A 14866-nucleotide genomic window follows, 5' to 3' on the forward strand; every position below is an offset into this window, starting at 1 on the left:
CGGTTCTTGAAGCGTTAGGGGTGAGGTGGGTTAAGGAGTGACGAGAAGATGTAAGTCGAGGTGTAATAATAGAATAGAATAGAGTCCAGATCCAGAAAAGAATGTGAAGCAACCTATCCTGGTCAGTGCCCGATTAGCCTCATGAATTCCCGGCGTCGAGGCCGAGCCCCCCCTGTCCTGTGCCGACGAAAGGAGTGCCACCACGACAGACGGACGGACCTTGAGATGGAGTTGCGCTGGTTTGCAAGACACGTGGGATCGCGTCACATTACGAACCCAACGGAGAAGACCGGAGTAGCTGCAGCTTGAGCGAGGATCATGAACCCCAAGAAGGCCGCGGAGGCAGCTAGCCTTGAGTATACTCGCAAACGGGATAGTTGCTGAACAAACTCGCAAGGCAGCAATCGACCGACCGGCCGATAAACCAACCGTACGACTTAGCCGGCTCGGCCTCAGGCAGTCAGGCCACGCCCACACCCACACGGGCTGACTCAGCGCCGGAAACTGACCAACGGGATGTCACCTGATGATGCGTCGGCAACATCATCGTCCGACGCCCACCGATTCTCCCACCTCCTCCTTCCAGATCCGCCTTCCCCCCCCCCAATCCTCGCAGGCAGACATCCCCGTCCCTCGCAACCCCAGCAACAATGTCTTCGATCGCTGCCATGGCTTCCCGCCGGGCCTTTGCCCGCCAGTCGCTTCTCCGCGCCCCTCCGCGCCGTCTGTACAGCGCCTCCAAGGTCGAGGAGGCCACCCTCGACCAGGCCCCCAAGCGTGACCCCGAGCTCTACGTACGGACCCATTGGCCCACTGCACCCCGATACCCCAATTGGGACCATCTCTAACAACCAGATTCTAGGTTCTGCTCGGTGTCATGTCTGGTGCTTTCATGCTTGCCGGATGGTGAATACTCCCCCCTCCACGCCCGCGATGGCAAAAATTGTCGTCACCTCATCTCACCTTCCACGTCTCACCAACCCGGCTCCATCGTGCTAACCACCTCTCTTCTCGACTTACAGGTACTTCGGCAGCAAGCCCACCTCCGTTACCTCCGAGAGTAACGTCCGCATTGGCGAGTCCGCCATGCCCTGGGAGAAGCCCGACGAGAGTGGTAAGGTCTACAAGTACCAGTACCACCCCCACGGCGACAAGAGCCAGCCCCTGCGCAATGCCCCCAGTGCCTTGAACACTGTCATTGTGCCCAACGTCACCCTGCCCGTGGTACGTACCCCATCTGTGTTCCATGTCCGGGACCAATGCATGTCACGGCCAGAGTGGCTAATGCTCTTCTTTTCGTCGTGCTTCTCAGGACCTCCACGAGCGCTTCAACAAGTACGGAAAGGAGGAGTGGGACTACTAAATAGCTCCAAGCTGCAGGACAGGTGGATGGTGAGGGGGAAGTTGAGGAACGGCGCTGATCGCTGTACACTAAAACTTGTGAAGACTAGAGATGGGCGGACGAGCTCTCTTGCAAGACCTTTGTGCATAGTTTGTTTTGATGAGATTCATTTGAAGACTGTTTTCGCTGCGCTACAACTAAGCTTCCAAACAGCAAGACATGTACACAATCTAGTAGGCTGCCAACTCCGGGAACAGGTAGAGGTAGTCATGTACAAAAAGTCACATTTCGTTAGCCCAAAAAGGAAGAAGTTGCTGTTAGAAGAGGAGATACAGAAGAAGTAGATGAGCAAGGCCTGAAATGGAAAGAAAGGAAACGCCATGCCAAGCTTAAACGGCTTGGGTGGCCTCGTTGGCCTCGCTGGCCGGCTTAGGGTCAACGGAGCCTTGCGCCTCCTTGGCGCTGCCTTGCCCGGCAGCTGAGGCGGGACGGTCTTCAGCAACGTTTTGCTGCTGGCCAAAAGTTTCCGGGTTCTGGCCTTCAACATCCGGGTGAGGGGGTGCAATCTGACCGTCCACCATGTCGACGATGCGTCCATTGTCCAGGCGAGTCCTGGTCTCGTGGCGGGTCTCGAATTGCACCTTACCCTCCTTCTTCAACGAGGCCACCAACTCATCGTCCAAAACATTTCCATGCTGGTCGCGATACTCCACACGCGCCTTGCTGCTGTGCTGAGCCCGGGCAGTAACGCCGGCTTCCTGGCCATCCTCTGCCAGTACTCCTTGGTGCTTCTGGGGGCCTTGCTCGCCAACGGGTACCTGCGGCACCGATGGCTGTGCAGTGGGAACGGCCACATTGGTATCGACGATCTGGGTCACATATTGGTTAAGCTAAAATGATGCCGTTATTCGTCTGCGATCGAGGTTCTCGTAGAATACTTACGTTAGTGTAGAAGGTGTTGCAGTCGAAATCCCAACCATCCAAGAGTTTGACCTTGTTGCAAGCTTCCTGCGTCCAGGGGTTGCCATATACCAAGGGAGAGTAGATGGTGAAGGTGAAAATGCTGGCCGCGAGGAAGATACCGGCCAAAGCTTTGCCAATGACAGGTCTAGACGGCAAACCAAGGGTCTTGATGCGGTTCGCAAGAAAGTCAAACTCCTGGCAGAGCACAATGATGGCAAAATACAGGGCAGGGAAGTAATGGTGAAGGAAGAGCTGGCGCGCCATGAGGTAGAAGGGGAAGTAGTGGAAAGCCCAGCCAAGAACACTGGTACCGATCTCGTAGTCGAACCGCTTGAAGTTGACGTTGTTGTAGTCACCACAGCTCCGCTGCCAGCGGATGATAGAAATGCCCTTGAAAGCAACGTAGATCGCAATGGCCACCGTGGACGACCACCAGATGACAGGGTTACCGAGAAGATATACTTGGCGGTGGTCCTTGCCCCAGAAGTTGATGCCACGAAGGAGGGTGGGCCATGACGGCGGACGAGAGTCCCAAGCGTGCGATTCAGTGAGGCCTGCATTGGTGATCCACATCACCTTCTGCAGCTCCCAAAACTTGCCGAAGAATCCAGGATTCCGGTAGTTGACCTTTTCTGCGTCCTCTGCGAGCATGGGGTGACTGTTCGACTCGATATACCAGATGCTGTTGGGAAGACTAGCCCCCTTTGCGCAAGTCACCTCTTGTTGATCGAAACCCCAATCAGGGAGCTTCGTTTTGTGAGAAAACAGAACACAGCCAGTCATGACGTGCACGAGACGGAATTTGGTCTGGATAGTCCGCAGACGCTTCTTCGACTCCTCGCCATCCGAAAAACTGGGGACGATCTCAACCCGGAAGAGGTCATTTGCATCTCCAGGGAAGCCATCGTATCCGTAAGCGGACACCTCAAATTGCCAGTCGACATCAGTAACCGGAGGCCGCTCGTCATGGGAGTGAATTCGTCGCCGTGTGATCAGATGGTTCAAGCGGATCGTGGCACCGTCTTCGATGTATTCTGCGGTCATGTTGTCCCAGGCCAAGGGGCCCTCCACAGTTCCATAGGGACCCAGGGGTTGGGTCTGGTTTTCGAGAACGAAAACATTGTTTTCGTCCTTGTGAGGATACAGCGTAATCTGCTGCTGCTTGCTTCCGGTGGGGTACATGTGGTTGTGAGAGTGAAGGTAACCTCCCTGGGTGTTAAGGTGACGCAGGGAGACCCGAGAGCCGAACGCGACATCCACAGGGACGTCCTGCATTCCCTTGGAGTTTAATGTCGCCTGGAATTCGGACGACATGAACCCATCTCCGTCTCCGGGGTTGACGAGGCACAGGAAGTGGATTGCAAACATTCCGCAATAGAACCCTAGAGGAATGATGATCAGGCAGAAAACACGGGCAAAGAAGTGCTTGAACCACAGGCGCTGCATCGAAAGGTTAGCATCCTCCTTTATGCGGCCTGAGATAGAGAGCACGTACCGGTGTGACATTCTTCGAGTCGCCAAGCAGCACCCACAGCTGGAGAACGGTAATTGAGCCGACCCAGGCCACTGTGAAGAGACCAACCCATTTGACGCTGAGAGTAGCACCCAGGCAAAGACCAGTCGCAACAAGCCAGAACCACCAGGATGCACGGAAGGCGTGCAAAGGGCCAATTTCATGTTGATTGGTGAAGCACGTGAACGACAATGCCGTAAGCGCAGTGAAGAATACCAACGGAGAGTCCAAGAGGATCAAGCGAGACTGGGTAATAAGACCGTTCTCTGTGCCAAATCAGCATGTATCAACAAAACGTCATGTATATGCAGCTGCCTACCAAAGATCACGACACCAGCGCCCAGGACCGCAGTGACAGTCCGGCAACCGGATGCCTTCAAAGTCAAGAACATCAATGGGATCGTCAGGACACCCAAGATCGCGGGGAGCATTCGCATCGCAACATATGGCACACCAGGTTCGAGATAGTCCTTTCCAATATCCTTGAAATCGAAGTTTCCATCGAAGCCCGCCAGCCAGCCGGCAAGTGTGATGAGCAGTTTGGCAAGCGGGGGGTGAACGTCCATGAAAAAGCGGCCCTTGATGTATTTCGTCGCGAAACCTCCGAAGCTGTTCGCCATGCATTAGCACGAGGTATTTCCCGGGAATTGCGAATTTCCAAAGATCGGCACATACTGGACTTCATCGAAGACCACGCTCGACGGCTGGTAGATCCTGAACAGGCGGACCACCGCGGCAACGATGGTCACCAGAGCGAGGGTTTTGTAGTCGGAGGTGGGAAGGTTGAAGATATTGTTATCCGTGACACCGTCGGAGGCATAGCTGGAGGGTTGCGCGGCGGCCTTCTTGCGGTTCTTCGGACCGGGGGAGCGACTGGGCGAGCGGGATGAGTTTGGCGGAGGCCTAACCGCCAGGGAGCCTTTGGACGCCATTGTCAAGGCGCTTCAATCGGGAGGGGGGTCAAGGAAAGAGGGAGGGGGCCGGATGGCGGTGGGAGGGAGGGGGTTGAATTTAAAGGACTTGCAGAAGCACAAAAAAAGGGTAATGGATCATCAAGAGCTAGAAAGGTTGCAGCGGGAGAGCGTAGTAATGACGGAGCCCGGGCTGCAGGGTGCTCCAGGGGAACTTTCAACCTCCAGGGGGGGCGGGGAAATTGGGGGAGGGTGGGAAACCAAGGGGTAATGAACGAGTGTAAGAAGTTAAGAAAGAAACGCCATAGAGACGAAGGGAAAGAGTAAAGGCAAAGAAGGTGAGGTGAGGTGACCGGAGAGGCAGAGGCAACACGTGTGGGACAATAATCAGGGAGGCGGCGGATGAAAGCGTCGTCCGGTTTAAGGCCAGATCGTCGGCAGCCCGTCAGCCTGGCCGGCCTCAGCCCTTCTTTCTATCGGCTGGAATTGCTCTGCCCCGGGACTTTTCTGCAGCTAAAAAAAAAAAAAAAAAAAAAAAAAAAGTCTTTTGATTGGGACTGATTAGCATTCAACCCTACACTCCATCTAGCTGCTGTCCATGAATTATCCATCTAACTCTCTCCTCGTCCAAGCTATGACTGCGGATGCCCCAGCGTTCATCGACGGCCCTTATATAATTAGATTGACTGGAGCTGCCAGGGACTGTCCCACCGGGGTTTAGCCTCCGGCACCGCCAGCCAATCGAGGCCCCCCGTTTCCACGCGCGCGGATGGTCTCACCGCCCGCGCTTAGTCAGTCCGGCGGCCGCGCCAAGAATGAAGTCAAGCCGAAAAGGACATCCAGAATCCGGCTGGCGGTCTCTCCTCCCCTCCACACGTTTGACTCTCCATCCCGCCTCTCTCCATCCCGATCGGTGTGCGAAATATGGCGTCTGTAAGCAACGGGAATACTCCGCTACCGGAAGAGGTCGGCAAGCCGCCTGAGGGCGTGGTCTTGCCACCCAAGGATATTCGAGGTAAGTTCGTTCGGTCTTTATGGGAGAACTTGCGATGAGCTCAAGCTAACCAACCCTTCACCAGCTATCGTCGAGAAGACGGCCGGCTATGTCGCTCGAAACGGCGTCGTCTTCGAAGGTACGTCCCCTTCCTCCCTCCCTATTCCTCGCTGCGCAAAGAACCCAACCGGCTCACGTGCACCCCAGATCGTGTTCGCGAAAAGGAACGCAACAACCCGAAATTCTCCTTCCTGAACGCCAATGACGCGTACGCACCGTTCTACCAATGGCGTCTGGACGAGATCAAGGAAGGCCGAGGAACAGCCGTGTCTGCAGGGCGAGCGGGCGACCCCAACGCCTCTGCTGAGCCGGAAAAGACCAAGGGCCCCGAGGAGCCCGAAGAGTTCCACTTCTCCGCGCGGATGCCCATAATCAACGCCAAGGATCTGGAAGTCGTCAAGCTCACGGCCCTCTTTGTCGCCAAGCGTGGAAAGTCGTTCATGACGGCGCTCTCCCAGCGCGAAACCAGGAACTTCCAATTCGACTTCCTGCGGCCCCAACACAGTCTGTACCACTTCTTCACGCGGCTCATCGACCAATACACCATCCTGCTCCGCGCCGAAGGCCTCGACGCCGCGACGATGGAAAAGAAACGAATCGCCGACCTCGAACGCAACGTGCAATACAAATACCACATCCTCGAACGCGCCAAGAAGCGCGCCGAATGGGTCAAATTCCAGGAGCAGCAGAAGCAGCAGAAGGAAGAAGAGGAGGAGCAGGAGCGGATCGAGTACGCGCAAATCGACTGGCATGACTTCGTCGTGGTCGAGACCGTCCTCTTCACCGATGCAGACGACCAAGTCGACCTCCCTCCCCCGACCTCCCTCAACGACCTCCAATCCGCCTCCCTCGAACAAAAAGCCGCCATGTCTCTCAACCCCCTCCGCATCGAAGAAGCCATGCCCACCGAAGACGAAGCCCCAACCTACTACAACGCCTACCCAACACAATTCGAACCCGAACCCGCCCCCGTCCCCGTCATCCCAACCGGCCCCGCCTATCCCCCGCAAGGCTACGCCCCTCAACCCATGCCCACGCCCAACCCCATCCCCGTCCCCCCCGCCTTCGCAACCCCCGCCGCGCTCGAAGAGGAACAACGGATCCGCGAACGGATGGAGGCGCGCGACCGCGCCGCCGCCGTGCAAGCCTCCGCGAAAGCCATCCCCGGCCAACAACCCATGCGCATCCGCTCCGACTACGTTCCCCGCGCACAAGCCCGTCGCGGCAACGCCCCCAGCGCCGCCACGGCCCTCTGTCCCAACTGCCATCTGCAGATCCCCGTCGACGAGCTGGACCAGCACATGCGCATCGAGCTGCTCGACCCCCGCTGGAAAGAGCAGCGCGCCAAAGCCGACTCCCGCAGCGCCACGACCAACCTCTCCACCATCGACGTCGTCAACAACCTCAAGCGGCTGGCCAGCCAACGAAGCGACGTCTTCGACGCCAATGCCCCCGGCGGACCCGCCGGAACCATGGACCCCGAAGAAGAATCCCGCCGAAAGAAAATGGCCTTTGAAGCTGCCTCTGGCGCCGGGCCCGACGTCGTGCCCCCCCCTCCCGTTGGTCCGGCTGGCGGTCCGCCCAATCCTCAAAGTATGAATATCGAGGAGCAGATTAGACGCATTCATGAGCGACAGGCAATGACCCGGAAGTGATTCCATCTACATCAAGCATGTTCTTTGTTTTTTTTAAAGTTGGCTTTAACTCCATCGGGTATTGCTGGGTTTTTGGACCGTGTTATATGTTACGGAGGCGTTTTCTTTTCTTTTCATTTCTTCTGTCGTCGGAGTACGCGCTGTATACTTGATTTGATTGACAAGTAGCTCTTCTTTGAGGCGAGACGTGGTGTCTCTGCTTTCTTTGTAAAATCTTGATATACTTCTTTCTCTTCCATTGTTATTGCCAACCTGTTTGTAAGCGTTTCGAGTAGGATGGGTATTCGACGCTCCGTAAGATGGTTAAGTTCTCAAAAGGCTTGAATCTATAAGTCTACGACGTAATATATTACGTTCAAGAAAGTCTGTAAATGAATCATCATATCGCTTTACTAATGCTATGATATATGCAAGTAAAGCCACCACCTTGCGTTCCTGTATCCATCGCTCCACCAACACTGAGATCTCTGTCTCCATATATATATCGCATAAAAACGAAACAATCATAGACAACGCACTGGGGGAATAGCAACAGAAAAGGACCTTTATGCAACAGGAACTTGGAAAGGGGTAGTCTCCAATGGAATAGAAGCACGGAGTCCACCCGTTGGGATGCGAAGTCATAGTTCATCCAGTGTGCCGCCTTCGCACATGAAAATATTGCATCCAACAGCGCTCGGAAAGGGAATAAAACAAGGAAGCGGAAGCTGACAAAAATGAGAAAAGGCAAAGAAAGGCATATATGAGAAAGGCAAAGCAATGAGAAAAAGGATAAGTATACAAAAGCGAAGCATAAAAAATATTAGTAATAATACAGAGCACATGCTGCTTTTGCCTGATAATGTCTTGGTACGAAGGACTGGATCGGTGAGGAATTAGGCAAGCAGACATGCATGGGATATAGAAAAAGAGAAGAAGGTGCAAAAGTGCGCAGACGATGATCGGAAATCAAGAAAGCAAGGCTCAAAAATGAAAAAGGAGACAGCGAATGTGTCCGTCTGAATGGTGGTAGTCATGGGTCAAATCAGCATCGATCATATCAATTATCACCGCTCTTTGTGGCGTCGTGGTTGGCAAATGGTTCCTCAATCGTAATTGTAGGTTTGCCCGTGTCGCTCTCTTCAACATGGCCAGTCTCCGATGTGACTACCCGCACAGTAGTCTGCTCATGCGAATCATCCCCGAGAGCCATCGGTGTGTTAACTTCGGTTGGCGAGGGTGCAGCGCTGCTCTCTGTAGACTCCGACTCGGAAGGGGCCGACACAAATGGGTCATCGCCGTCCTCGTGATGGTGTTCGTCGTCAGATTCACCAGCATCCTCAGTTAGAATGGTCATGCTCTCGCAAGCCCTCGAGGCAATGGATTGGCGAGAGTCATGGCGGCGGTAGGAGATAGGCTGTATGGGATCCTCTGCCTCGGTGGGAATGCTCTCTGGGAAGTCAATGGATTGACTGAAAAGAGGAATGATCCCCCCGCCAATGCGCGACCAAAACATCCTTTCTCTCAGTCGGATCGTTTCATCCCAAGCATCCTTCTCCTCTTCTGTGTCGCCAATGCGAACATGTCCATCAAGAATGAGACGAAGATACCCAGTGAACTCGCAACACGAACGCACTTTCTCTAGACACAGCACACATAGAGGGTATCTCTGAGCGGTCTCGCTGTCAGAAGTCCGGAAACGATGGGTTCGCTCATTGACGGAACCAGATCTGCGCTCGCCACACAGCGAGCATGGGAACTCATACTTCATCGCCGAAGGTGGCATCGGCTCAACCAAAAGGCTTCCATCGCAGATTCCATTCAACACCGAGCGTCGAGTTAGCCATGATATTCCCGGAGCAGCATCAAGCCGGAGCGTCGGCTCCACATCTTCCGTAACCACCCGCTTGTAGAAACGGGTCTCCTTGAGAGGAATGTGAGAAGTCACGGGCTGGGGAGAAGATACACTTCCATTGGGAGAGTGCGTCTGCGATTTTGCGGGCGAAGAAGATGTTGAACCGAAGCTACCGCTGCTCAGGCCAGCCAGGCTCATGACGTTCAAGCCGGAATAAGACCCGCTTGTGGCCCGACTGGGTGGCTTGGAAAGTCTAGAAGTAGTAAACAGTTCCCGGAAATCCTCGTATGCCTGTATATCTGTCCGGCAAACAGACTTGATTAGATGTGGAAAGCTGGTAGACGGGCCTGGAGCAAGTTCTTCGCATGGTGCCACTTCCTCCGGGATGCCAGGAGTCTCGATGTTTCTATTAATGGGCATAGAATGGCGTGTTACCGCAGGGGAGGACGGGGCGGTCGACGCGATCGTGCGGGCATCAATATCATCTTTAGAGATGTTCAGTGCCTGCAGAACAGACTTCAATTCCGCCAGTTGTTCCTGGTGCGATGTAAGGAGCGCTTCGGTGTCTTTCACTTGAGAACGCAGCTGCTCGTTCTTCTTTTCGACAGCTTCACGCTCAAGCTTCGCGGCAGCAACCATCTGTTCGCAGAATGTTAGACCGTGAGCCAAGGCAAAGTAACTGTACATCTCTTACCTTGTTGGCTTCTTCGAAAAGCGCGGCCGTCAATGTTTCTAGTTCTTGCTCGATACCCTTCTTCTCCTTTTCCACTAGTGCGCGCTGGGCCTTCTCCTCCGCCAAGGCAGCCTGTATGCGCAGCATTTCGTAGTCGACATCGGACTTCTTGATCAGGACTTCCTGAGCAATATCACGGCGATGCTTTTCATTCTCCACCTCGAGCACCCGGACCTTAGCTTGAGCCTGCTCCAGCTCCTGCCGGGTAGCGACGAGATTGTCATCAAGGGTGGTCTGGTTGTTGATTGCCTGGACAAGCTTCAGGCTCAACGCAGCAACCTCATTATTGAGATCCGGGTGATGCGACGGCGATGGAACTGGCACCTCCTCCTCTTCCGAGGTACTGGCCAGCCTCGGGTCCTTCAGGGTGCTGAAGCTGCTTTCATGAAAGTTGCCTACACTGGAGGAACGAACACCTGGTGTCGGCTTTTCAGTATTGAATCCAGAAAGATCATTTGTGGACCTGGCTTTGGTCACGGTCTTATCGGGGGAGAGGGAGTTATTCTCGGATGAGTTGGTGCGTTTGTGGCTGGTCGGGCGCGGAAGCATTGTAGAGGGTGCGAGGAAGTTGTGGCGAGAATAATAATTATGGAAGGCGAGAAAACTGTCCCAGAAATTAGCGATGGCTTGTTAGGAAGCGCATTGGAGGTGTTTGAGAGGACATACTCTGCCATGTTGACCGGAACTCTGGGCATGGGGATTTGGAAAGGACTGGGTATCACAGCTATGGCAGGTGGGTATCACAACCACGTATATAGCAGGTCGCTAACTGTTCGCATCTGCAATTCCTGGCAGAAAGAGTGCAGACGACGTGTGCATGAACGATTAAAGCAGGGGGGAGAGATAGGGCAACGTCCCCGCCAGCGCGCGGACTGGAGAGGGATTAGCCAGTCGGGAGCCGAAGCATTGAGTCGGAGAAAGGACCGGAATGGAGGCAGGTAGCGAACGGAAGCCGCTGGGGGTGGGGGGGGGGGGGGGGTTAAAAGAGAGAATGCAGTGCGGTCGGTAAGTAGGTAGGTGGTGGTAGTAGGGAAGGATAGACCGGAAGGATGACGATAGAGGCGAGAGATAAAGGAAGGGAGGGAGAGTGGGAATTAGTGGGCGTAACGTAACCCCTCTTTTCTTCAAGGAAGCAGGCGTAGACGGGGTTAGTTTGATTATTAGTGAGGTAGGCAAGAGTAAGATAGAAGGCGTTAAGAGGTTAAAAGCAGGTTAGTGAAGGAGGGAGAGACGAGGAGTGGTTGGTTGGTGGAAGGAAGAGGAGGAGGAGGAGCACGTCGTGGATTAAGGTAGCAGCGCCAGGCACTTGTAAGTTGTGACGGCCTGACTGGGTATCGCCGCCGCGGTGGATACGATACGGCGATACCAAGCTGTGTATCTTTCATACGCCTACGGAGTGCCGACGCACCCGCCACCCTCCGCCCCCCAATCACAGCCCCAGAAGTGGACTGCCGCACTTAGTCAGGCAGGCCGATCGCCTCCCGCCGTCACGTCGCTCCGTTGCGCTCGCCAATCCATCCCCGGGCTGTCCAGGCGAAATTGAGGAAATCCCTCCCCATTTTCTGGTTCCTCTTAAGTTTGACTTTTGCGACCTCCACAGCGCGTGGTACTGGACATTTAACGCCCGAAAGTTACCTGCCTGGTCATTCCAGTGCCTGAGTGTCCCCCGACTGACCGTCCAGACTGACCGTTCAGAATACAACCACTCCCCTGCCGCAAAATGCCACCACTGGTCACTTGAGCCACGTTCCTACCCGGTTATCGGTTCCCACCCCGAGGGATTCGATCTCGATACGGACTAGATCTCTCGCAAGGGCCGACGGGGTGGCTAAAGCATCCTGAGGGCTCTTTGCAATTGGAATTGGAAAATATCTTCCATGCTTTCAATAGTCCCGGAGACCGATCCATCGGCCGAGGAGGTGTGCTTCTAATTCGGTCACACCAGCCAATCTCAACCGAATCGAGCCGGATCATCGGCGTGGGTGATGCTGGCAACTCGGCGCTTGGCACCTCCGGGACCGATGACGACACGCGCCGCCGCGCAAACAAGGGGACGGACGCTCTCTGAACTTGAGACACGCGAAGCTTGAGCATTCTTTATTGCAGCGGCCGGCTGCAGCCTCACCCCGCTACTTACCCGTAGTCCTGGTAATCTCAGCGCGTCCCAGGGTTTTTCTCCAGTTGCGGTGTACGGTGTAGATATCTATCTAGTATCTAACTTTGTATCTAGGAGGTGTTCATACTCCGCAGTCCCTGCTGTCCAACCCGTACTATTGATTGCCCGATCGGGCAGGGATGCCCGGGCCTCATGGCGCCCCACCGCCGCCTGCCTGGGCGCCTGAGGCATGCAGGCAGCGCTCGACGAAGGTGGGGTTGGAAAGTTCTCCAACATTGGGTTGAATCATCCCGCCGAATCGATAGTCTCGAATCGTGAGGATTAATCGGACTATTCCCTCTGTACTACTACCACTACCGCGATACAGCCCGCGATCTACCCCGCATCGCCTGCGAAAATCTCCTATCGTCAAAGTTTGATCTGCGAGGCCATCAGCACGCAGAAGCAGCCATGGCCGACTCAGAGCTGGAGGAGGTCAGTATAGAAACCGTCTGAGCGGGGATGCCACTCTCTCCGGGCTCGCCTTTTCGTGGCATTGACCCCCCCCCCGCTCGGGCTCTGTCATCTCAACCCTTTCCCGCATCACATACTCAGACGAGAAACAGATCAGACGTGCCCGTCTTGCGCAGCTTCAGCAGCAGGGTGGTGGTGCCCCCCGCGGGGGTGCCGATGGTGGACAGGAAGAACAGAGAAGGTGTGATTTCCAAGCTTGCGCTTGTGCTTTATCTTGACCATTGCACGACCATACTGACCCCGTCGCTTCTTCCAGACAAGCTGAAGGTATGCGCATCCATGTTTGACTCTACACCTGAAACCCCAGGAAAGCAGATCTTCCCGGCAGATCTCATCCTTTTTTTTTTCTCACATGCGCCCCCGAACACCTATCTAACTGACTATACCACACCCACCAGCCGACCGCCGCAGCACCATCCTGAACCAGATCCTGGAACCCGAAGCCGCCGATCGGCTGGGCCGTATCCGCCTCGTCAAGGAATCGCGTGCTGCCGACGTCGAAAGCCGACTGATCATGCTCGCCCAGTCGGGGCAATTGCGCCAGAAGGTCTCGGAGGACCAGCTCAAGCAGCTGCTGAACGCCATGGCGGAGAACCAGCGCAAGGACGAGGAGGAGCACAAGATTGTTATTACCCGTCGTAAAGGCGGCTGGGATGACGATGATGACCTGCTTGATCTGTGAGGAACGAGTAATTTTAGCGAAGGATGTCCAGTTGGATTGGACTCGTGCAATCTCTTTATGATACCTCCAGCTCCCGTCTTATACCTGCGGTTCTCCGTCTTATGCCTTCCCAAGCGTTGACCGGTTTTGTGGTACAACCGTTCCTATTCAGTATGGAACGGACAAATATCCAATTGGAAAAGAAAAGTACTTCAACCACCAAGATCCCAGAATGCCATAAAAAGTCCCACTCAAATTTTCGTCGAATCCCTACGATCTCCCCAACTGCACACTGCACACTGTACTGCATTGTAATGAAAGAAGCTTTGCCAATATCTTTATTTAGGTAGTCCAGTGGCAACCCCCGCCACCCGCACGCAAATATAATACATCTAATTAAGACCCCAGATCCATCATCCCCTCCCCTCCCAAACAAGACACAGGCTACCTACGCCCCCTGTCTCTCCAGCAACTCCCTCTCCCTCTTCTTCTGCTCCCTGATCAAGCGCCTAATCTCCCTCATATCAGGCGGCCTCTCAATGCCCAACTCCCCCCTCAACACATCCACATCCATCTCGAGCACCTTCTCCCAATAAACATTAATCAGCTCCTTACTCTTCAAGCCACTGCGCACCGCCCACGGCAAATAGATCTTGAACAGCCGTTCCCTCTCCGCGGGCTTCAGCCGCACCGACGCAAAAAGACTCAACCCCGTCATGGGAATCAGGGTATTCAGGAACTCAAACGCCTTGAGCGCCAGCTCCCCCTCCACGAATATCGGCAGGCCGGTGACCGCGTGATAGAAATCGTGACACTCGCGGTACCGCTGCATGACGTACGCGCACTCCGGGTCGTCGATGTACTGCACGTTGTCGCGCGTGTCGGGCGATACGCCTTCGCGGTCGAGCCAGGTCGCGTACGTTCGCCCGACGGTGTTGGGGGGCAGGGTGCGCAGGTAGGGTAGTTGTAGGGATTCGGAGGTGATGCGCGGTCGGTCGCGCAGGATTTGGCGGCCTGTTGGGTCCGAGAGCATCGCGTCGCGCAGCCGGTAGATGAAGTATGGTGTTGCGGTGGCTTCGCCGCACGCGGCGATCAGGTCTGGGGTTGGTTGGGGGGGTTAGTAGATGAAATGCTACCGTGAAATGCAAATTGGAGAAAAGGCTTACCTGCTCGTCGGGGGTTCAGGAGCGCCCCGACCGCTGACCCCACGGCCAGAGCGCCCCGTTCGACGAAGTTCAGCGGCACATGGCCGGGATAGTTTGGCGGAGGCCGGTTGAAGACGGAGAATGGCCGCGCACGAGACCGCAGAGAGTGTGTGAGTGTGAGTGTGAGCGGGGCGGAGAAGGAGAGGAGGTTGAGGTCGCGCGCAGCGAGTACTACGCTGCGTTTTCCGAGGACCGACATCTTGTGTCTTGTGTCTTGGGTCTTGGGATGAGCCTGAGCCTGAGCCTGGCGGATGGATGCAGATGCGGTGGTGGTACGATGCTCCGAGGCCCTCGCCCGATGGCAGCTCCGGCGGCCGTGTGTCGCCGTACTGCCGATAACTAAAGCTCGATAAGATAATACTCATC

General features: G+C 55.2%; 6 protein-coding genes across 6 annotated transcripts; 3 read left to right on the top strand and 3 right to left on the bottom strand.

The window, feature by feature from the left end:
- Positions 1-650: 650 nt before the first annotated feature.
- BO70DRAFT_396535 (uncharacterized protein) lies at positions 651-1363 on the top strand (the record flags this gene model as incomplete). The annotated part of the gene is made up of 4 exons (XM_025546631.1): positions 651-794; positions 863-906; positions 1023-1224; positions 1313-1363. 4 exons carry the CDS (start codon positions 651-653, stop codon positions 1361-1363), a joined length of 441 nt encoding a protein of 146 aa, XP_025399509.1.
- Positions 1364-1731: 368 nt separating this feature from the next.
- pmt1 (protein mannosyltransferase 1) lies at positions 1732-4982 on the bottom strand (the record flags this gene model as incomplete). Its single annotated transcript, XM_025548061.1, has 5 exons — positions 4494-4982; positions 4138-4427; positions 3801-4084; positions 2285-3745; positions 1732-2232 (listed from the first exon to the last, which is right to left on the bottom strand). Exons 1-5 carry the CDS (start codon positions 4748-4750, stop codon positions 1732-1734), a joined length of 2793 nt encoding a protein of 930 aa, XP_025399510.1. The 5' UTR covers positions 4751-4982.
- Positions 4983-5605: 623 nt separating this feature from the next.
- Positions 5606-7671, top strand: BO70DRAFT_429294 (putative pre-mRNA splicing factor). Its single transcript, XM_025548062.1, has 3 exons — positions 5606-5744; positions 5809-5862; positions 5931-7671. The coding sequence occupies exons 1-3, from the start codon at positions 5654-5656 to the stop codon at positions 7436-7438; spliced, it is 1653 nt and encodes a 550-aa protein (XP_025399511.1). The 5' UTR covers positions 5606-5653; the 3' UTR covers positions 7439-7671.
- A 598-nt stretch (positions 7672-8269) lies between these two features.
- BO70DRAFT_37943 (guanine nucleotide exchange factor SEC2) lies at positions 8270-10955 on the bottom strand. The gene is made up of 3 exons (XM_025545347.1): positions 10672-10955; positions 9967-10609; positions 8270-9911 (listed from the first exon to the last, which is right to left on the bottom strand). Exons 1-3 carry the CDS (start codon positions 10698-10700, stop codon positions 8478-8480), a joined length of 2106 nt encoding a protein of 701 aa, XP_025399512.1. The 5' UTR covers positions 10701-10955; the 3' UTR covers positions 8270-8477.
- Positions 10956-12219: 1264 nt separating this feature from the next.
- On the top strand, positions 12220-13316 carry BO70DRAFT_387323 (DNA-binding protein; the record flags this gene model as incomplete). The annotated part of the gene is made up of 3 exons (XM_025545906.1): positions 12220-12595; positions 12727-12817; positions 13033-13316. Exons 1-3 carry the CDS (start codon positions 12572-12574, stop codon positions 13314-13316), a joined length of 399 nt encoding a protein of 132 aa, XP_025399513.1. The 5' UTR covers positions 12220-12571.
- Positions 13317-13626: 310 nt separating this feature from the next.
- On the bottom strand, positions 13627-14764 carry coq4 (ubiquinone biosynthesis protein COQ4). The gene is made up of 2 exons (XM_025541118.1): positions 14462-14764; positions 13627-14393 (listed from the first exon to the last, which is right to left on the bottom strand). The coding sequence occupies exons 1-2, from the start codon at positions 14697-14699 to the stop codon at positions 13744-13746; spliced, it is 888 nt and encodes a 295-aa protein (XP_025399514.1). The 5' UTR covers positions 14700-14764; the 3' UTR covers positions 13627-13743.
- Positions 14765-14866: the final 102 nt, after the last annotated feature.

Source organism: Aspergillus heteromorphus, assembly GCF_003184545.1.
Source record: "Aspergillus heteromorphus CBS 117.55 chromosome Unknown BO70scaffold_12, whole genome shotgun sequence".
Taxonomy (NCBI): domain Eukaryota; kingdom Fungi; phylum Ascomycota; class Eurotiomycetes; order Eurotiales; family Aspergillaceae; genus Aspergillus; species Aspergillus heteromorphus.